Source organism: Sus scrofa, chromosome 13 (genome assembly GCF_000003025.6).
Source record: "Sus scrofa isolate TJ Tabasco breed Duroc chromosome 13, Sscrofa11.1, whole genome shotgun sequence".
NCBI lineage: Eukaryota > Metazoa > Chordata > Mammalia > Artiodactyla > Suidae > Sus > Sus scrofa.
This window is the reverse complement of record NC_010455.5, coordinates 30,558,557-30,582,026: the sequence shown is the minus strand read 5'-3', so window position 1 is coordinate 30,582,026 and position 23,470 is coordinate 30,558,557. Positions and strand designations below refer to the sequence as shown.

The following is a 23,470-nucleotide window of genomic DNA, read 5'->3' as shown; positions in this document are numbered from 1 at the left end:
AATGTTCGGCTCTACAGTCTAGATGGAAATATATCTAATCCTTGTGATAAAAGTATTTTACCAGAAATATTGTATTGAAAAAAATTTTTTTTTTTCTTTTTGTCTTTTAGGGCCGCACCTACGGCACATGGAGGTTCCCAGGCTAGGGATTTCATCGGTGCTGTAGCCTCTGGTCTATGCCAGAGCCACAGCAACTCGGAATCTGAGCCAAGTTTGTGACCTACACCACAACTCACAGCAACACCAGATCCTTAACCCACTGATCGAGGCCAGGGATCGAACTGTGTTCTCATGGATGCTAGTCAGGTTCATTAACTGCTGAGCCATGACCAGAACTCCTGTAATTTCAATGAAATAAACAATATTGTGATTTTTCACAAGCAGATCTGAATAAATTGAGTTAAACAAGATGCTTCTGAGCTAAAGGTAAAAAGTATTTGTCAGAACTCAACAAACTGTGCCACACAAGCCCTATCTAGCCTGTCACCTGTGTTTGTTTGTGGTAGAGTATTTACCATTTTAACTATTTTAAGTGCACAATTCAGTGACATTAAGTACATTCACAATGTTGTGCAGCCATCATTACTATCCATCTCCTAGACTTTTTCATCATCTGAAACAAAAACTCTGTCTGCCATCTGTTTCTATAAATAAAACTTTACTGGAAAACAGCCAGGCTCACTCATTTACATATTGTCTACAGCTGCTTCTGTGCTACAATGGCAGGGCTGAGTAGTTGTGACAGAGAACATATGGCCTGCAAGCCAAAAACATTTGCTATCTGACCCTTTTTAGAAAATATTTGCTAAACCCTAGTCTTGATAAATCTTAGAAAAGCCTTTTTGGTATCCTTCCCAGAAACGGAGAAAGCCAATGACTGTAACAACTGGCAAACAATCATGCAGTTTCTAATGCTTTTCTTTTCCTCAAAAATTGAAGAAATCAAATTAAGTTTTCACCATTTAAGCAATAAAAACACTTAATTGATCATTATATGAATTTACCCTACATTTAATTTGGAGAGCTCAGTGCAAGATATATCTCACCTCTAAACACTTTGGCATTTTTTTTTCTTTTTTTTGGCTATGCCTGCAGCATATGGAAATTCCCAGGCCAAGGGTCCAACCCTCACCACAGCAGCCACCTGGGTTGCTGCAGTGAACACACCAGACCCTTAACCTGCTGTGCCATGTATATTTATTTATTTATTTATTTTTTGCTTTTTAGGGCCACACCCATGGTATATGGATGTTCCCAGGCTAGGGGTCAAATCAGAGCTTTAGCTGCCAGCCTACACCATAGCTATAGCAGCATGGGATCCAAGCTGCATCTGTGACCTACACCACAGCTCACAGCAACTCCAGATCCTTAACTCACCAAGCCAGGCCAGGGATCAAACTTGAGTCCTCATGGATACTGGTCAGATTCATTTCTGTTGAGCCATGATGGGAACTCCCAAAGTACATATTTTAATAAGAATTCAATATTTGTTTAGAGTTCTTTTCTTTTGAAGGAAGATTTATAGCAAAATGAAAAAATTTTCTTTATAATTCCATAATTGGTATGTATACATCTGTGCAATGCAAGTCTATTTCAAACTACAACTTTTCATCCCAGAAAATTCCCTCAAACTCTTCCTTCCCCCAGAGGCAACTATACTTCATAGTTTAACCTGTTCTACAATTTCATATATATTAAATCATACTGTAAAATACCTTTTGGATAAGATTTATTTCACTCAGTATAATGTCTGCACATACCAAGTTTATTCCATTTCATTATTACTTGTCAACTGGGTTATTGCTCTTTTCATCAGGGAGTTGTAAGAGTTCTTTCTATATTAAGGTTGCTTTTCATAGCTTTTGCTTGCACAGTATTTTTATATTATTGCACTTGTATACAAAGAGAGGACTGTGTGTATTCTTGTTGTTGTTGTTGTTTGGCCTCATCCATGGCATTCGGAAGTTCCTGAGCCAGGGATTGAACCTGTGCCACAGCAGCAACCCAAGCCACTGCATTGACAATGCTGGATCCTTAACCTGCTGCACCACAAGGGAACTGCCTGTATTCTGTTATGGCCACCAAATTATTACATATTTAGACTTCAATAGAGTTTAAGAGTTGTGCCTTCTGGCTTTTCCTATTCCCCTGCCATCTCTTGCCAGATAATCTAATCCTAAAGCCATTAGTTGGAGTACGGAAGGTAGATGTAAACATTTTAGGGTGGCTTAGCATAAGGTTGTAGGAGCCAAGATGGGGAGAGTGTACGTACATGGGAGGATAGCCAGCATGGAATTGGTTGCATTTAGGTGAATTGGTAAATAAGTAAATATAATAGGGACAATGGCAGTCAGATTTCTCATTGTTAGAGAAGGAAGTTTTGAATATGCATTTAGTCAAGTTTGGAACCACTTGGGTTTGTCTAATAAAAATAAATGGAGGAGTTCCCGTCGTGGCGCAGTGGTTAATGAATCTGACTAGGAACCATGAGGCTGCAGGTTCAATCCCTGGCTTTGCTCAATGGGTTAAGGATCCAGCATTGCCGTGAGCTGTGGTGTAGGTCACAGACACAGCCCGGATCCCGAGTTGCTGTGGCTGTGGCATAGGCCAGTGGCTATAGCTGCGATCAGACCCCTAGCCTGGGAACCTCCATATGTCACGGGAGCGGCCCTAGAAAAGGCAAAAAGACAAAAATAAATAAATAAATAAATAAAAATAAATGGAAGGGACATTCCCGTGGTGCAATGGGTTAAGGATCTTGTGTTGCCATAGCTGTGGAGCAGGTCACAACTCTGGCTCAGGAGTTCCTGTCGTGGCACAGTGGAAATGAATCCGACTAGGAACCATGAGGTTGGGGGTTTGATCCCTGGCATCGCTCAGTGGATTAAGGATCTGACATTGCCATAAGCTGTGGTGTAGGTCACAGACGCGGCTCTGGCGTTGCTGTGGCTGTGGGTGCAGGCTGGCAGCTGTAGCTCCAATTAGACCCCTAGCCTGGGAACCTCCATTTGTCCTTGGTGCGGCCCTAAAAAGACAAAAGACAAACAAACAAAAAACCAAAAAAAAAAAAAAAACTGTGGCCCAGGGGAAAAAAAAAAAGCTGTGGCTGAGGTTTGATCCCTGGTCCAAGAACTTCCGTATGCTGTAGGTGGGGCCAAAATAATAAAAAATAAAATTAAATTAATAGCAGGTTTGGTGAGGAATGGACTATTTACATGCTTTCAAAATACCTCCCCAGAAAATACTAATTAAGTATAAAGGCAAAAATAATAACCACCTTAGAGAAGCCTGGCAGATGCTCTCAAATATGACATCAAAGTAATGGAAGAAATGAAATCATGGGCCATTTAATTGTTTGCAGTGACAAAAACCCATGGCATGAAGAGTATCAGTCAAGCTCGCAATGAGAGACATTCTATAAAATGACTGGCTTGTTTTTTGTTTCTTTTTTTTTGGCTGCATCCTCGGTTTTGGAAGTTCTCGGGCCAGGGATTGAACCCGAGGCACGGCAGTGACAATGCTGAATCCTTAACTGCTAGTCCACAAGTGAACTCCTAAGATGACTGGCTTGTAGTCCTCAAAACTGTCAATTTATGAGAGATAAAAGACTGAGGAACTCTTCCAGATTGAAGATTTGAAATCTGATGTAACAGAGCACATGATTCTGAACTGAAAACTTTGGCATCAGGAACTTATAGGGGCAACAAGAAAAACCGAATAGGGTCTGAGGATAGTACTAATGCTAATTTCCTAATATTGATTATATTGTGATTATGTAAGAGAATATGCTTGTCTGTAGAAATACAAAGTAACATTTTTTTTTTTGGCTGTGCTCCCAGCAAGGGGAAGTTCCAGGGCCAGGCATTAAACCTGAGCCACAGCACTGACCCAGGGCCACAGCAACGACCATGTCAGATTCTTAACCCACTAGGCCACCAGGGAACTCCCAAACTAATACTTTAATAAAAAATTTACTTATTTTTTGCTTTTTAGGGCTGCGCCTGTGCCATATGGAAGCTCCCAGGCTAGGGATCGAATCGGAGTCATGGCTGCCGGCCTACACCACAGCCAGAGCAACTCAGGATCCAAGCCAAGTCTGCAACCTACACCCACAGCTCACGGCAGTGCTGGATCCTTAACCCAACCAGGGATTGAACCTGCACCCTCATGGATACTAGTTGGGTTTGCCACCCACTGAGCCACAGTGGCAACTTCCCAAACTAATACTTTTTTCCCTTGTTTGTTTTTTTAAGGGCCACAACCATGGCATATGGCGGTTCCCAGGCTAGGGGTCACATCAGAGCTGTAGTTGCTAGCTTATACCACAGCCACAGCAGCAATGCTGGATCTGAGCCACGTCTGTGATCTACACCACAGCTCACGGCAACGCCAGATCCTTAACCCCCTGATCGAGGCCAGGGATCGAACCCACAACTTCATGGTTCCTAGTCGGATTCCCTTCCCCTGTGCCACGATGGGAACTCCCTCCCTGATCACATTCTATTCATTCTTAAAAGTTGGTCTCAAAAAACTCGCCAGACTTTTCTCGAAATTAGTCACTTGCTGTTCTGAGGTCAGCTAGCACTGTGTTCAAAACTCCATAATGGCCAATAACACTTCGCTAATAACTTAAATCCCTTCTGCTTCTTTGTGGTTCATTCATTCATCTAATATTTATTGTACATTTGTTAAATAACAGGCCCTGTTCCCAGCACTGAACCTGTGAACAGGTAAAGTTTAGGCTCTCATGTAATTTCTCTGAGAAGAAAATAAAGACCAACTATGCAGAGAATGTCAAATGAGTATGATTGTTCAAGATTGTACAAAAAGTTCCCTAGTGGCACACTCTGTTAAGGATTTGGTGTTGCTGCAGCTGTGGTTCAGGTCTCGGGTTCAATCCCTGGACAGTTAACTTCCACATGCCGCTGATACAAAAAAACAAAAACTTAAGATTGTATGGTCAATACAGAAAAAAAACAACAAATTATAAACCTGCCACTCAGAAATTAAAAAAATAAAAAAAAGATTGTAATGGTCAGGGGTTGCTTTTGTGAAATACGAATTTGAAAGCGCCTAAGTGACAATTAGAGGGGAAGAGGTGTCCAGGTCGTGGGGACAACTGGTGCAAGGGCCCCGAGGCAGGGACAAGTTGGTGTGGCTGAAGCCTTGATAGGGTGTAAGATGTAGATGTGTCAAGTCGAAGAATGGTCGAAGGTAGTCGTCCCATGTGAGTGTTTTGTAAAGGCCGACAAGGTCACTTCGTGAAGAAAGTCTGAGGGCAAGTGGGGGCAGGCAGAGATTCCCACCTGGACTGTGGGTTCCTCCGCCGGCATGCGACACCGCATATAGGCTCTCCCTTGGAACATCTCACACCATCCCTTTTCTCCGGGCGGTTACAGTCGATTACAAAGAATCTCCGTGCCCCTGTAGACTGCATAACGACTCGACAAAGGGAACCAGGAAACTGCCAGAGGCACAGAAAGCGAGTCTAGGTGGCGGAGAGGATGCGCAGGCAGCCCCAGATGACGGAAGGGGCGGGTGGATTTGTTCTGCGGCTGGCCTGGCGTGAGTGCTGCGCATGCGTGTGCGCGTGCCCTTGTCGGTTAGGGCGCCGGTCCGGAGAAGGGGCGGGGTCGGGTATCTGTGCCGGAAGGAGGCTGGTTGGGCGGGGCCGGGAGGCGGCGGTGGCGGCTGCGCGCGCGCGCGCGTGCGAACGGGGAATACCGCGAGGGCCGGGGCGGGCGAGGCGGTGGGGACGACGGACGGCGACCATGGCCGCGGCGGCGGGCGGCGGCGGGGGGGGCTGGGGGCGGCGGCGGGCGTCGCGGGCACGGGAGGCGTGGCGGCGGCGGCTGGCCTGGCTGTTTATCGGCGGAAGGACGGCGGCCCGGCCAGCAAGTTTTGGGAGAGCCCGGAGACGGTGTCCCAGCTGGATTCGGTGCGGGTCTGGCTGGGCAAGCACTACAAGAAGGTAGGTTCGCGCGCCCGTAGGGCGGGGAGGCCACGAGAAGGGGGCCGGGGGCGGCTGGTGGCCTCGCGGGCCTCGGGCCGCCCCTCCCCCCGCGCGCCACGAGGGACAACAAAGGCAGGAGCCTGGACCACCACGCCCCCGCGGTGCGCTCTCGGCGCCAGCGCGCTCTGGGCTCCGCCGGCCCTCTGGGTTTTCCTTGGAGCCCACGCTCCCGGGGCGAACTCTGTGAAGGAGCAGGTCGAGCTCAGCAACCCGGAGGGTGTGAATCTTTCTCTTTTGTTGGCTGCTTTAGGTGTGTGAACCGTGGTTATTAAAACTGTGCTAGAGTTGTAAAAGTAGCTGCAAGTTTTATTTAGAGAGTAGTCTTCACAGGTTAGGTGGCTAAGGTTAGGTGACCTCTTATTGAAATGCCAACAGGACTGTGGATGATTGTACCCGGACATTAGTAACAGCTGGTTAATACAATCAGACTATTGATGAGACCTATTAAAAGGGGCTTTTACCTCACCTTACGTCTGGTTATGTATAGGGGGGTTGCATGAGATAATGTTCACTTGTACATAATGTGAGGCATTCCCTGAGAACCTATTTATGTTACACCCTACTTCATGTCACCTTTGTTTTCTTCATACCACTTTTTAAGATTATTCTTTTCAATAACCTGTTTCTCCTACCTTGGAGTGTAAGTTCTACTGAGTCAGTGGTATTGAAAGTTGTGACTTAGTCCTTTGTTAATAACACATTTTTTAGCTTCTTAATTTTTTTTTTTTCGGTGGCCCCCAAGTCGTGTGGCCAAGGCAGGAAGTTCTTGGGCCAGGGCTTGAACCTGAGCCACAACAGCAACCCTAGCCACTGCAGTGACAACTCAGAAACCTTAACCCACTGCACCCTAAGAGAACTCCTTAGCTCACCCTTTATGTAAATAATTAGAGATGACTCCCTTAGAAGGTGTTAGAAAGCAGAATACCAAAAATACTGTCTGTGTCCCTGCTTTTCAGTTCTCTACTTCCCCCATTATGGACCATAGCCACTGGGGTGAGGACCTTGTCAGGCCTGTTCACTGCAGTGTGTCCTGGAACATGTTTAGTACTCAATTGTCTTGCCCTTAGTAGTTGCTTAGTCAATTTTTTTTTTTTTTTTTTTTTTTTTTTTTTTGTGTTTTTGCCTTTTCCAGGCTAGGGGTCTGATCAGAGCTGTAGCTGCCAGTCTGCACCACAGCCACAGCAACGAGGGATCCGAGCTGTCTGCTGCCTACACCACAGCTCACAGCAAAACCAGATCCTTAACCCACTGAGTGAGGCCAGGGATTGAACCCGCAGCCTCATGATTCCTAGTCATATTCGTTAACCACTGAGCCACAACAGGAACTCCAGTAAATATTTGTTGAGTGAGTGAAAAGATAAAGTAGTCTAGAAACCTACTCATTTGGGGTTACAGCACCGTGAAGCCTATTAGCTTTTGGAAGTTAGTTGTTAGGCTCCTGGAGGGATCTTGGGTTCTTTTGACATTACGCTCAAGTGGAAGAGCTGACATTACATCACTTGGGTGCTTTCAGATGTGATCGTCTCTTCTTTCCAGTTAAATTTATTTTTCATAGTGTTGGAAGCTGGGCAGTCTACGATAAGGGCACCAACAGATTCAGTGTCTTGAAGAGGGTCCATTTCCTGGTAGACAGCTATCTTCTTTGTTTTGAGATATGGTGTAATGGACAAAGGAGTTCTTTAGGGACAGAGGTAACCATTTCTTATCTGAAGTTTTAGGAAGTGAGAGTGTATTTTTGCTTACAGTATTTTGGTTTTTTTTTTTTTTTTTTTTTTTTTTTAACGGCCAGACCCTTAGCATGTGGAAGTTCCCAGGCTAGGGGTTGAATCAGAGCTACAGCTGCCAGCCTGTGCTACAGCCACAGCAACACCAAATTTGAGCCGCGTCTGCAATCTATACCACAGCTCACAGCCACTCAGTATCTTTAACCCACTGAGCGAGGCCAAGGATTGTTCCTGCGTCCCCATGATCTTAGTTGGGTTTGCTAACCACTGAGCCATGAAGGGAACTCTTGTTTTTTGTTTTGTTTTGTGTTTGTTTTGTTTTAAACTTTTTTTGTCTTTTTGCCTTTTCTAGGGCTGCTCCCTCAGCATGTCGAGGTTCCCAGGCTAGGGGTTGAATTGGAGCTGCAGCCGACGGCCTACGCCAGAGCCACAGCAGCGTGGGATCTGAGCCATGTCTGCGACCCACACCATGGCTCACGGCAACACTGGATCCTTAACCCCCTGAGCAAGGCCAGGGATTGAACCTGCAACCTCACGGTTCCTAGTCAGAGTCATTAACCACTGCGCCATGGCAGGAACTCCTGTTTTGTGATTTTTAAATGGCCGTACTCACTGCCTGTGGAAGTTCCTGGGCCAGGGGTTGAATCTGAGCTGCATCTGTGGGAATGACAGATCCTTGAATCCACCGCGTTAGACCAGAGATTGAATCTTCACCTCCGCAGCAACCCCACCTGCTGAAGTTATATTCTTTTTTTTTTTTTTTTTCTTCTTTTTTGGCTGCCCCAGGACATAGGGAGTTCCCAGGCCAGGAATCAGATCTCAGCCACAGATGCGGTGATTCTGGATCCTTAACCCACTGTGCTCGGCTGGGGAAACAAACCTGCATCTCAGCTTGCCAGAGACGCTGCTGATCCTTTTTTGACACATGGGGAACTCCAGCAGTTGGATTCTTAGCCCACAGTGCCACAGCTGGAACCCCTACAGTGTGTATGTGTATGTGTGTGTATATATATAAATATTCACGCACACATGGATACACACATATTTGTATATAAAATGTGTGCATACGTATATATGTATATATTTTTTATTTTTTTAGGATCACACCTAGAGCACATGGAAGTTCCCAGGCTAGGGATTGAATCGGAGCTGTAGCCACAGCCACAGCAATGCCAGATCCTAGCTGCATCTGCGACCTACACCACAAATCACAGCAACGCAGGATCCTTAAACCACTGAGGAGGGCAGGGATTGAACCTGAGTTCTCATGGATCCTAGTTGAGTTCACTAGCCCTGAGCCACAGTGGGAACTCCTTATAGTACATTTTTTGATGCTTTGAATTTTTTTTTTTTTTTTTTTGGTGTTGTTAGGGCTGAACTCTAGGCATATGGATGTTCCCAGCCTAGGGGTCCTATTGGAGCTGTAGCTCCTGGCCTATACCACAGCCACAGCAACTCGCTGAGCCGAATCTATAACTTACACCATAGCTCATGGCAATGCCGGATCCTTAACCCTCTCTGTGAAGCCAGGAATCGAACCCTCTTCTTCATGGGTACTAGTCTGGTTCATTACCACTGAGCCACGACAGGAACTCTAAGATGCTTTGACTTTTTCCCCTCTGAAATTTTGGAGTCATGTTTGGGATTGTAGATTTTTCTCATCTACATGTAAATAGACAAAAATACTGTTTTTCCTTATATAGTGGTAAAATGGTCCCTTTTTTGTGTAGACAAGAGCTTCTGGTAGTAGCTAAGGGAATTGAATATATTTATATTATGAAAGTATTTTTTCCTATTCTTTTTTTTTTTTTTTTTTTTTTTTTGTCTTTTCTAGAGCCACTCGCACAGCATATGGAGGTTCCCAGGCTAGGGGTCTAATTGGAGCTATAGCCACCAGCCTACACCATAGCCACAGCAACACAGGATCCGAGCCGAGTCTGCAACCTACACCACAGCTCATGGCAATGCCGGATCCTTAAGCCACTGAGCAAGGCCAGGGATCAAACCCGCAACCTCATGGTTCCTAGTTGGTTTCATTAACCACTGAGCCACAATGGAAACTCCTTTCCTATTCATTTTTTTTTTTTTTTTTTTTTGTCTTTTGTCTTTTTGTTGTTGTTGTTGCTATTTCTTGGGCCGCTCCCGCGGCATATGGAGGTTCCCAGGCTAGGGGTCGAATCGGAGCTGTAGCCACCGGCCCACGCCAGAGCCACAGCAACGCGGGATCCGAGCCGCGTCTGCAACCTACACCACAGCTCACGGCAACGCCGGATCGTTAACCCACTGAGCAAGGGCAGGGATCGAACCCGCAACCTCATGGTTCCTAGTCGGATTCGTTAACCACTGCGCCACGACGGGAACTCCCTCCTATTCATTTTTAACTTAAATTTTTTTTTTTTTCCCCTGTAGTCATGCATGCAGCATATGGAAGTTCAGCTTCCATTCGACCCCTAGGCTGGGAACTTCCTTATGCTGCACCTGCAGCCCTAAAAAGCAAAAAACAAACCAAAAATTTATTTTATTGGGGAGTTCCATTGTGGCTCAGTGGTAATCAACCTATTATCCGAGAGGACACGGATTCGATGCCCTGCTCAGTGGGTTGTAAGGATCCAGCATTGCTATGTCTGTGTCGTAGGCCAGCAGCTGCAGCTCTGATTTGACTCCAAGTCTGGGAAATTCCATATGCCTCGGGTATGGCCCTAAGAAGACCAAAAAAAAAAAAAAAAATTATTGAAGTATAGTTTTTCTTGAAAGTTTTTTTTTTTGGCTGTGCATGTGGCATTCCAGAGTGGGGATCTGTCCCTCGCCACAGTGGTGACCTGAGCCACGCGTTAACATCAGATCCTTGCTGAGCCATTAGGAAACTCCCTGAAAGTATTATCTTTTTAAATCATGTGTCTGTTAGCCAAAACTTAGGGTCTTTTTTCTTGTTTTTTCTTTTTTGGCTGCCCTCAGGCATCTGGAGTTCTCCAGCCAGGATCAGATCCGAGCCACAGTTGGGACCTAAATTGCAGGCTACAGCAATGCTGGATCTTTAACCTACTGTGCCAGGCCGGGGATTGAACCTCATTCCAGCATTCCCAAGATACCACTGATCCTACTGCATCACAGTGGGAACACTATTACATTGGGTCTTAATGTACCTTAATGTAGTTTTTTCCCCAAGTCTGAGTTTTTTACCCCATTTTTGTTGCATTTTAATTGACTTGTAATATTGTATTACGTTGTTAATATGGCTTTAACAGAGAAATACTCGAGTGATATTCCTTTGGATACCAAGGAAGAGAAAAGAAAAAAGGAAATACAGTAATAGTCACTTTTGTCTCCAAACTTTGTGCATCTCTTTGGGCACAATTTTAAGCAGGCAGTTTTAGCCTCGAATTCTTTCAGAGATTTTTTTTGGGTGGGTGAGGAAATGGCCGTTAGCTTGACTGCAGGATTTGTCCCAGAGTGTTGAGGCCAGTAGGCTAATGTTGGCTCTGTCTCTGAGGCCTTAAAGATAAGGTTAAAGTTAGGTTTGACTTCTCAGGCTTTCATAAAGCCAGAGTGTATTTATTGGGCTTACTCAGATTCAGAATGGTATATCCGTTGGGTTTGACATCTGGGCTTAACCTTTTCAGTTGGTGTTGGTGTGATGAAAGTATTAGCCAGAAGGTTCTTTGTTTCTGTGCATGATGTATTTCTACTTAGTGTACACATTGTTGGAGTTTTGTTTTGTTTTTGTTTTTGTTTTTTTTTGCCTTTTTTGGGCCACACCCAGTGGCATGTGGAGGTTCCCAGGATAGGGTTCGAATCAGAGCTATAGCCACTAGCCTACACCACAGCCACAGCAGCTCGGGATCTGAGCTGTGTCTGCAGCCTGCACCACAGCTCATGGCAACGCTGGATCCTTAACCCACTCAACGAGGCTAGGGATTGAACCTGCGTCTTTTTTTTTTTTTTTTTTTTAATTAAATTTAATTTTTTTGTCTTTTTGTCCTTTTTGAGGGCCACACCCATGGCATATGGAGGTTCCCAGGCTAGGGGTCTAATTGGAGCTACAGCTGCTGGCCTATGCCACAGCTGTAGCAACACCAGATCTGAGGTGTGTCTGCAGGCTACACCACAGCTCACCGCAGTGCCAGGTCCTTAACCCACTGAGCGAGGCCAGGGATCGAACCTGCAACCTCATGGTTCCTAGTCGGATTCGTTTGTGCTGTGCCATGATGGGAACTCCGAATTTTCAAATTGTTAAATCTCAGCAACTATATGAAATAAACATGGCATTTTAGTACCATTTTTATTGATGGGTTTATGCATGCATTCAGTGAACAATTGAGCATCACCATTTCTGGGCATTTGAAATGTAACTCACTTAGGGAGTTCCATGGTGGTCTCTTGGTTAGGATTTGGCATTCCCACTGCTGTGGCTCAGACTTGATCCCTGGTCTGGGAATTGAAATCCCACATCAAACCACTGCGTTCTACAGCCAAAAAAAAAAATTAAAAAAAAAATAATTCAAATCTTCACAATAGTAGGTTCCCTTGTGGCACAGAACATTAAGCATCCAGCATTGCTCCATTTTGGATGCAGGTTCACTTCCTGGCCCAGGAACTTACACATTCTGCAGGTGTGGCCAGAAAAAAAAAAATCTTCGCAATGATCTTGGATAATAGATAACATGAGAGAAACCTGAGGCTCCAGATTTAAATAAATTCTAAGATTATAGTTAGGAATGGCAAATTTGGGATACAGCGTTCTCCCTGGCTCCAACTCCCCCCTCTTTTTTTTTTTTTTTTTTTTTTTTGCTACAAATACTCTTTCTTTAAGGAATTCATAGTGCTATGGAATAAATAGACATAGGCACTTACTGGTGAAGTCCAGGTGATTTCAAATTAAAAGAGAACTTCCTTGTGTTATTTTTGTCTTCTGAATGCCCATAGGAGTTGCTCAGTAAATATTTGTTTAATAAATGGACAGGTTAACTAGTCCAGGAACCATTTAGACTTTATTAATAAGTTGGCTTAGCAATACGGAAGGGGAGTGAATGCTTTTTGATTGGCATGAGCTTCAACTAGCCAAAGCAGTCCAGCGGAGTGACCACTTTTGGTAAGTGGAAACTGAAGCGCAGAGAGGGTAACTGTGTGCCTGAGGCTGCATTTTAAGTCTACTAGAAGCACAGAAGACTGTTTCTCTGCCTCAGCTTCCTACTTTATATTATTGGGTACCTATTTTTCATCCTAACTTTGAAATCATGAGAGGTTGTATTTTTGTCCTAGTTGTAAGTGATTCTCAGAGGATAACACCTTATTGACTGCAGGTTGATTCTTTGGAGGTGAAGTAGATCCGAAAGCCAGTAAGTTCCCAGGTGGGTTTCTTCCCAAAGTTTGGCTCACTCCTGAAGTACCGATTTAAGATTTTATTGAGTTCCTGTCGTGGTTCAGCAGAAATGAATCTGAAATGAATCGAATTAGAGCTGTAGCTGCTGGCCTGTGCCACAGCCACAGCAGTGCCAGATCCGAGCTGCATCTGTGACCTACACCACAGCTCATGGCAACGCCAGGTCCTTAAGCCACTGAGCAAGGCCAGGGATCGAACCTGCATCCTCATGGATACTAGTCAGATTCCTTTTTTGCTGAGACACAATGGGAACTCCAATTTACCTTTTGATTAAAAAAATAAGGTTCATGGAGTTCCTGTCATGGCTTAGCGGTAACAAACCTGACTATTATCCATGAAGACGTGGGCTTGATCCCTGGCCTTGCTCAGGGGTTAAGGACCCGGCGTTGCCATGAGTTGTGTAGGTTGAAGACCCGGCTCGGATCCCACGTTGCTGTAGCTGGGGCGTAGGCTGCTGGCAACTACAGCTCTGACTTGACCCCTAACCTGGGAGCTTCCATATGCCTTGGGTGCGTGCGGCCCTAAAAAACAAAAAAAAAAAAAGTTCAGCAGCATGGTTTTCTTAAGACCCCAAATATAGTTTAATGAAGCTTAGTCTGAAAAATAGCTTTTGAAATAGTCTTTTAAATAACAATAAATTCTAATAACTTTTAAAACCTTGTAGTCATACATTGGCTGCCTTTTCAGTAAGTATGAGATAAAGTTTAAAACTAATATGTTAAATGTCAAATTTCATTTATGCGTTAAAAATGTTATCTTTTCATTTACATGTTTGACAATTATTGTGGGTGATTAGGAGAAAGTAAACAGTTAAATATTTTTTAGTTAAAAAATTGAATTTTAAAATATCTAAGATAATCGTTTTGATGGGGTTTTTGAACCTGGCCATTTTTATTCTGAAACTGTAGGGTCGCTCCCATGAAACTTTTCTCATCCGAGTGACAGTATGTTAGATGAGACGTGTATAGATAGTCTTGAAGTTTATTTATTTATTTATTTTTAATTTTTTTATCTTTCTGCCATTTCTTGGGCCGCTCCCACAGCATGTGGAGGTTCCCAGGCTAGGGGTCGAATCGGAGCTGTAGCCACCAGCCTATACCGCAGCCATAGCAACCCCAGATCCGAGCCGAGTCTGCGACCTACACCACAGCTCATGGCAGTGCCGGATCCCTAACCCACTGAGCAAGGCCAGGGATGGAACCTGCAACCTCATGGTTCCCAGTTCGATTCGTTAACCACTGAGCCACGACGGGAACTCCTTGAAGTTTAGAACATATATGAATTACGTATATAGCAGTCATTAAAAATTACTCTTTGCCTGAAGGGTTGATTTAGTTTTACTTGAACAGCCTTTCTCCAATGGTCCCTTTTTCAGTTTTATCACTGTTCACTTATCTGCAGATATCTGAAAAACAAAAGTATGGTTATTAAGTTTTTTTTTTTTTGCCATTTCTTGGGCCACTCCCACGGCATATGGAGGTTCCCAGGCTAGGGGTTGAATCAGAGCTGTAGCTGCCAGCCTACACCACAGCCACAGCAACGCAGGATCCACGCCTCGTCTGCAACCTATACCCAGCTCATGGCAACTCCAGATCCTCAACCCACTGAGCAAGGCCAGGGATCAAACCCGCAACCTCATGGTTTCTAGTCGGATTTGTTAACCACTGAACCACCACAGAAACTTCTATATTTTTTTTTTTTTTAAGGGCCGTACCTGCTCATATGGAGGTTCCCAGGCTAGGGGTCCAATTGGAGCTGTAGCTGCTGGCCTATGCCACAGCTACAGCAATGAGGGATCTGGGCTGTGTCTGTGACCTACACGACCAAATCCTTAACCCACTGAGGCCAGGGATTGATCCGGCGTCTTCATGGGTACTAGTTGGGTTTGTTATCGCTGAGCCACGACGGGAACTCCTGGTTATTAGTTTTTTTATGTTGCTTTACCATGTATAAAAAAACTGCAGTACCTTAAATGATCCCTTTGAGAAGCTCGTTCTTACTAAAGACTATAAAGTTGTCTTGTGAGTATGTACTGTATATTTCACCAGTTCTGTAGGATAAACTTGAAGAGTTTATTTTTGTTTATTCATTTATGATTCCAGCATGCAGCGATTGATGTGAAATCTCAGTTCCTAGACCAGGGATTGAATCTGGGCCACAGTGGTGAAAGTGCCAAATCCTAACCACTGGACCACCAGGGAACTCTCAAAGAGTTTATGAAAGATTATACTGTGTTGAGTGTTATTGATTACTTACTAATTGAGTATTAAAGATGTATTATGTTGAGTAAATTAGAAAAACGATGTCGAATTTTCATTTGAAAGTGTATAGTTCTCAAAAAGGTAGACCTGATGTTTTTTGTGGGAATTGACGTATGAAAGGAGAATTTTAAGTAGTTTTTAATATTTAAAAATTACTTACCTTGGAGTTCCCATTGTGACTCATTGTTTAATGAATCTGACTAGGAACCATGAGGTTGCAGGTTTGATCCCTGGCCTTGCTCAGTGGGTTAAGGATCCGGCGTTGCTGTGGCTGTGGCATAGGCCGGTGGCTACAGCTCTGATTAGACCCCCCAGCCTGGGAACCTCCATATGCCGAGGGTGTGGCCCAAAAAAGACCAAAAAAAAAACAAAAAAAATTACTACCCTAACAATTTTTAAGTGCCCACACACATATTTAAAAAAAAATCATTAAAAACCCCATTTTATTATGCTTAGAGTTCCTACGTATTTGGAATTTAGAAGAGCGGGGCGGGAGGGGGGACGACAGTTGTCTCTGCTCAATGATGCCTTGACTGGGGAGATTTGCCAGTGGGGGTGGGGGCAGAATCACCTGGAATCTTTACTCATGTGTCTGGTAGTTGTGCTGTCAGTCTTCTGGGGCATGAGCTGTGGCTGGTGGCCACTTCATGTCCATTTGGCCTCTCTGTGTAGCCTGGCTTCTTGAGAGTATGGTAATGTTAGGGTGGTTGGACTTTTTCATTGTGGTTCAGGGCTTCAGAGGTCAGTGTCCCAAAAGAACTATGTGGAGACTATATGACCTTTTTTGACATACCTCAGAAGTCATACAGCATTGCTGCTTTTGCATTCTGATATGGGTCACTAAGGGCAGGCCTGATTCTATCGAAGAGGGCATAGACCTCCCGCCTTTTTTTTAGGGCCACACCCGTGGCATATGGAAGTTCCCAGGGTAGGGCTGAAATTGGAGCTGTAGCTGCAGGCCTACACCACAGCCACAACAATTCCAGATCTGAGCCGAGTCTTTGACCTACACTACAGCTTATGGCAATGCCGGATCCTTAACTCACTGATAAGTCCAGGGATTGAACCTGCATCCTCATAGATGCTAGTCAGATTCGTTTCCGCTGCACCACAATGGGAACTCTGGTATCTCTCTTTAGATGAGAGGGATGTCAAAGAATTTGTGGACTTATTTGAAAAACAGCACAGTCAGCTCCCTGGTCATAGATTGTTTACATTCATCCCACATACAAAATACTCTGGCTAATAGGTCTCATTCCATTGTAGCATTATGCTTGTGTTTGAGGTACAGGATCTTGCCATTAATTTAAGGTAGTTCAGGTGCAGATAAGATGACTTGGGTTTGGTTTCTTGGGCATGGTATCTCTCATTCTTTTTTTTTTTTTTTTTTTTTTTTTGTCTTTTTAGGCCCACACCTGAGACGTATGGAGGTTCCCAGGCTAGGGGTCGAATCCAAGCTGTAGCCGCCAGCCTACACCACAGCCACAGCAGCACGCCAGATCCAAGCCTTGTCTGTGAACTACTCCACAGCCTATGGCAACCCTGGATCTTTAAGCCACTGAGTGAGGCCATGATCGAACCTGTGTCCTCATGGATACCAGTCAGAGTCTTTTCCACTGAGCCACGATAGGAACTCTGGTATCTCGCATTCTTATGATCTGTAAACTATCTGTTATATATCCCTTCCCAGTGCCCCCCAGTATCCCGTATTTGTTTTTTGGTTTTGGTTTTCATGGGCACATCTGTAGCATATGGAAGTTCCTGGGCCAGGGATTAAATCCCAGCTGTATCTGTGGCAATGCCACATCCTTAACCTGCTATACCACAGTGGGAACTCCAGCCACTATTTGTTTATATAAACTTTTACATCAGAGTGCATGTCTCAGACACTAAAAATCTGCCGCCATGCTAGTACCTAGGTACTAGGAAGTAAGCTAATGTCTTTAGCACAGTCGTCCCAATTTTTGAACCCCTGTGTTTATCTTGCAGTATGTTCATACAGATGCTCCTACGAATAAAACGCTGGCTGGACTGGTGGTGCAGCTTCTCCAGTTCCAGGAAGATGCCTTTGGGAAGCATGTCACCAACCCGGCCTTCACCAAATTACCTGTAAGTGTATCATCTTAACACACTGGAGCATCTTCAGTTTTTGTACTCTTGGGTATAGTTTATAGCTCTTTTACTTCACTGTTCCTATTCTATAGAATAAGGAAAAGTAGGAATCTCTACAGAATCTTAGCTATAGAATATTACTGCTTTTTAACTGTAGGAAGCATCTTTTTCTGGAGTCAATTAACATTTGCATTAAATATCACAACAGTTATTACAGAGATATAACGTTTAACTATATTGTAACTTCCTTATTGTTTTTACCAAGTGTTCTATGTTCTTTGTGCTGATTCAGTTCTATGCCTAGAATGCTATTTTGTGGAATTTTTTATGTTTTGTAGGTGGGATTTTCGTGAGCTTATGTAAGAATGTGATTCTGTTCCTCTTGCCATTGATATTTTGACCGAAAGTTTGGCTTGTTATAGAAATACTGGGTTATGCTTTATTTCCTTTTGAAATTTGTAGGGAAAAACCTGATACTACCTTTTGATTTTCTTCTTTTTAATACTGATGTTTACAATTCAGAAATAATGTCTAGTTGTGATAAGTCATTATCCGAAGGCCCAATTATATTCTTTAGCTCAGGGAAGATTCAGTCTAATAGTTATCTCTGTTCTCCTATATTCCTTTATTTTTTTAATTTTTATTTTATTTTATTTTTCGTCTTTTTGCCTTTTCTAGGGCCACACCTGAGGCTTATGGAGGTTCCCAGGCTACGGGTCTAATTGGAGCTGTAGCTCCTGGCCTTCGCCACAGCAACTTGGCATCCGAGCCATGTCTGCGACCTTCATCACAGCTCATGGCAATGCTGGATCCTTAACCCACCGAGCAAGGCCAGGGATTGAACCCACAACCTCATGGTTCCTAGTCGGATTTGTTAGCCACTGAGCCACAATGGGAACTCCCATTTCTTTATATTTTTGAACTCTGTACAAATACTGGATTTCCAGGAATTACCTGTCATATGTTTTTTCATAATTTTTTGTTTTCCAATTTTCCAGTATGGGTTGAATTTTTGTAGTTGCCAGTCTGCTGCTAGATGCCTCCACTGAATTTTTTATTGGTAGACATTTTTTTACTTCTCAAAAGCTTTGATTATGTGTTCTTATTTTATCATTAAACCGTTTGTTTTAATGACTTGCCCAAATACAATTGAGAATAAAAAAATATTGTTTTCCTGATCTAGCAATAAATCGGTTTATTTTGCTTATGATATTTTTGCCATCCAGACATTTATTTTCGTTTAGTTAAAATTTTTTTGGCCGCCCATGCCATATGGAGTTCCAGGCCAAGAATCAGATCTGAGCCACAGTTGCACCCTAAGCTACAGCTGTGGCAACGCTTGTTCCCTAACCCATTATTTTGGGCTGGGGATCAAACCTGTGTCCCAGTGTTCCCAAGACACCTCCCATCTCATTGTGGTCTGGCAGGAACTCCATAGTTAAAATTTTTTGCTTTTTTTCCCTTTTTTCTTGCTTTTAAGGGCTGCACCTGCGGCATAGGGAAGTTCCCAGGCTAGGAGTCAAATCTCAACTACAGCTGCTGGCCTACACCATAACCACAGCAATGTTGGATCCTTAACCCACTAAGCAAGGCCCGGGATTGAACCCATATCCTAGTGGATACTAGTAGGCTTTGTTTCCGCTGCTTTGCCATAATGGGAATTCCCTTATTTTTTAAATTTTTATTTTTTATTAAAGTATAGTTATGCCTGGTCAAATATATTGATGTGCTTTTTTTTTGTCTGTCTTTTAGGGCCATACTTATGGCATATGGAGGTTCCAGAGCTAGGGGTAAAATCGGAGCTCTAGCTGCCGGCCTATGCCAGAGCCACAGCAACTTGGGATTTGAGCTGAGCCTGCGACCTCTGCTACAGCTCACAGCAACACCAGATCTTTAACTGAGTGAGGTCAGGGAACGAACTCAAGTCCTCATGGATGCTAGTCGGGTTCGTTAACCACTGAGCCATGATGGGAACTCCTGATGTGCTTTTTTTGAATCATAATGGGAAGCTTTCTCCACTTATAGGTGATAAAATTTTCAGCCATTTGTTCTTCTGGTATTGTGTTGTCTTTTTTTACATATAATTCTCTTATCTATCTAGAATTTATCTCAGTGTTCAGTCTGAGCAGTGGATCCAGTTTTATCTTTTCCACCTGATTATTCTTTGTTATCCCAGCAACATTTATTTATTCATTTTTTTATCTTTTTATTTTTTTGCTTTTTAGGGCCGTACCCGTGGCATTATGGAGGTTCCCAGGCCAGGAGTCAGTTCGGAGCTACAGCTCTTGGCCTCGCCACAGCCACACCAGATCCAAGCCACATCTGCAGCCTGTACTATAGCTCATGGCAACACCGGATCCTTAACCCACTGCGCAAGGCCAGGGATCAAACCCGCAACCTCATGGTTCCTAGTATGACTCATTTCCGTTGCGCCACAAAGGGATTACCCTCAGCAACATTTATTAAAGAATACTTCTTTTCCCCACTAATTTGAGCTCAGCAGATATTAAATGTTTTGATTATGTGACCAGTTCTAACAGTTTGAAGAGTAATACAGTGTATCGTTTGTTCTCAGTGGCCTTCCACTCTAGTGAACTGTATGAATAGAGCTTTTGAGGCTCCTGATCTCAGGAAATGTTTTCTGGGGGAAAGGACATTTGAACTGAGTCCTAAAAGTAGATTATGACTTCTTCCGGGAAATTCTGTGGAAGATGGAATTTTTCAGATGATGATAGCAATGTGAAGGCCCGAGAAAATTTGATACTTTAATGTAGTTGCAGATAGTTCAACAGTGTTAGAACAGAAGACAATAGGCTGAGAGATGGACCAGAATCAGTTGTTAAAGGACAGAGTTACCGTGTTAGAGGTGTAGCTTTTATCTTGGAAGTGATTGGCAACTATAGCAGGGAGAGAGTAGAAAGGACTTATTCAACTTTGGGTTTTAGAATAATCCCTCAAGCTTCAACATGAAGAATGGACTGGAAACCATTTGAAAGCTAGTTCTCCCTGAGCAAGCTGCTCTAATAATCCAAGTGAGCTGTGATGACAGCCCGTGGAGGAAAGAGTGAATTCAAAGACAACATAAAGGAGAGTAATCAGGGGCTTCCCTTCGTGGCTTATTGGAAATGAATCTGACTGGTATCCATGAGGATGCAGGTTCGATTCCTGGTCTTGCTCAGTGAGTTGAGGATCTGGTGTTGTTGTGAGCTGTGGTGTAGTTGTGGACATGGCTTGGATGTGGCATTGCTGTTGCTGTGTTATAGGCTGGTGGCTGCAGCTCAGATTTGATCCCTAGTCTGACTTCATATGCCAAGGGTGCGGCAGTAAAAAAAAAATTAAAGTGTAATCACCTTGTGATTTGTGTTTGTGTTTTAGGTAGGGGGAAGTTGTGGGGCTGTAATAAAAAATTTGGTGGGATGACTACACTGAGAAGATACCTCTAGCACTAAGGGGAAAGCCAGAGTTTAAAAGCTGATTTCTGATATTTATATGTATGACTGATTCACTGCTGTACACTTGAAACTAGTATAACATTGCAAGTCAACTATACTCAAGTAAAATTAAAAAAAAAAAAACAGGTTTCTGGAGAAAGGTACTCAGTTTAGTCTAACAACTGAGGTGTTGAGGTTGGCTTTCCTGTAGGCACCTTGGATTTAGAAATAGTAGGAAATAAGATCTGGAGTTCTAGAGAAAGGGTTGTATTGAAGAAATTTGGGAGTTAGTGGGTACTAGTTAAACTCATGTGCGGAGCAAGATCATTCCTTCTTTTTTATTTTTTAACTAATCTTTTAAAAATACTATTTTTTAATGATTTTTTCCATTATAATTGGTTTACAGTGTTCTGTCAATTTTTACTCTACAGCAAAGTGACCCAGTCATACATACATATATATTCTTTTTCTCACAATATTCTCCATCATGTTCCATCACAAGTGACTAGATATGGTTCCCTTTGCTATATAGCAGGATCTCATTGCTTATCCACTCCAAATGCAATAGTTTGCATCTACTAACCCCAAACTCCCTGTCCATCCCATTTCCTCCCTGCATTGTTTTGTAATTGTTGATTATTTATGAAGTTAAGCATCCTTTCGTATTTATTGACCATTGGGCTATTCTTTTTAGGGGAGTGCCTATTTAAACGTTTTGCTCATTAAAAAAAAAAAAAAAAAAAATCCAGTCGTCTGTCTTCTCACATGGAAGTTCCCAGGCCAGGCAGGGATAGAATTCAAACCACAGCAGTGACCTGAGCCACAGCAGTGACAATGCTGAGTTCTTACTCACTAGGCTTCCAGGGAACTATTTTTTTTCAAGGAATTTTTTTTTATGTATTTTGCATATGGGTTCTGTGTCAGAAATATTTATTCCAAGTATCTTCTTGTCAGCTTATCTTTTTATTCTCATGGTGATACCCTTTTTTTTTTTTTTTTTGCCTTTTAAGGGCTGCACCAGTGGCACATGGAAGTTCCCAGACTAGGGGTCGAATCAGAGCTGCAGATGGCTGGCCTGTGTCACAGCAACAGAAACACCAGATCTGAGCTTCGTCTGCGATCTACACTGCAGCTCATGGCACTTCCAGATCCTTTAACCTGCTAATTGAGGCCAAGGATCAAACCTGAATCCTCATGGATACTGTTCGGATTCTTAAGCTGTTGAGCCACAGCAGAAGGTTCTCAATTATAATATAGAGCAGGGATCAGTAAATTTTTTCTGTGAAAGGCCTGATGGTAAATTTTTTTTTCAGCGTGGGGTGTGTGTCTGTGCACGTGTGCGTGTGCAGCATGCAGAAGTTCCCAGGCCAGGGATTGAACCTGTATTACAGCAATGACAATGCCAGCTCCTTAACCACTAGGCCACCAGGGAATTCTAGATAGTAAATATTTTTATTTTTTTTTATATTTTTGATTTAAAATTTTTTTATTAGGAATTTATAATATTCTATCAATTTCTGCTATAGAGCAAAGTGACCTTGTCATACGTATATATACATTCTTTTTCACACATTATCTTCTATCATGTTCCATCACAAGTGATTAGCTATATAGTTCCCTGTGCTATACAGCAGGATCTCATTGCCCATCCACTCCAAAAGCAAGAGTTTTCATCTACTAACCCCAGACTCCCAATCCATCCCATTCTTCCCCCCAACCTCGACAAACGCAGGTCTGCCCTACATATCGATGAGCTTTTCTGTCCTGGAGATAAATCATTTGTGTGATATTTTAGATTACACATAAAAATGATAACATGTGCTTTCTGACTTACTTCACTCAGTATGAGTCTCTAGTTCCATCCATGTTGCTGCAAATAGCATTATTTTGTCCTTTTTATGGCCGAGTAGTATTCCATTGTATACATGTACCACATCTTCCTAATCCATTTATCCATTGATGGGCATTTAGGTTGTTTCCATGTCTTGCCTATTGTGAACAGTGTGGTGATGAACATATGGGTGCATATGTCTTTTTCAGTGAAATTTTTGAATGTATACCTAGGTGTGGGATTGCTGGGTCATATGGTAGTTCTATATTTAGTAGTTTTCTGAGGTATTTCTACTGTTTTCCATAGTGGTTGTACCAGTTTACATTACCACCAGGAGTGAAGGAGCGTTCACTTTTCTCCACGTTCTCACCAGCATTTGTTATTTGTTGACTTGTTAATCATGGCCACATTAACTGGTGTGAGGTGGTACCTTATAGTAGTTTTGATTTGCATTTCTCTAATAATTAGTGATGTTGAGCATTTTTTCATGTGCCTGCTGGCCATCTCTGTGTAGTCTTTGGTTGAAATGTCTATTTAAGTCTTCTGCACATTTTTCGGTTGGGTCGATTGTTTCTTTGTTGTTGAATTATAGGAGTTGTTTGTATGTTTTTGAGATTAAACCTTTGTTGGTTGAATCATTTGCAAAATTTTCTCCCATTCTGTGTGTTGTTTTCTCATTCTTTTAATGGTTTCCTTTGCTGTGTAGAAGCTTTTGAGT

General features: G+C 43.1%; 1 protein-coding gene across 1 annotated transcript in view; it reads left to right on the top strand.

Annotated features, from left to right (window-relative positions):
• Positions 5,757-23,470, top strand: part of SMARCC1 (SWI/SNF related, matrix associated, actin dependent regulator of chromatin subfamily c member 1) — a 166,292-nt gene continuing 148,578 nt past the window's right edge. Inside the window, 3 exon segments of the mRNA XM_021068731.1 lie at positions 5,757-5,804; positions 5,807-5,971; positions 17,368-17,487. Of these exon segments, the coding sequence (XP_020924390.1) occupies positions 5,772-5,804; positions 5,807-5,971; positions 17,368-17,487 (318 nt within the window). The 5' untranslated portion in view covers positions 5,757-5,771.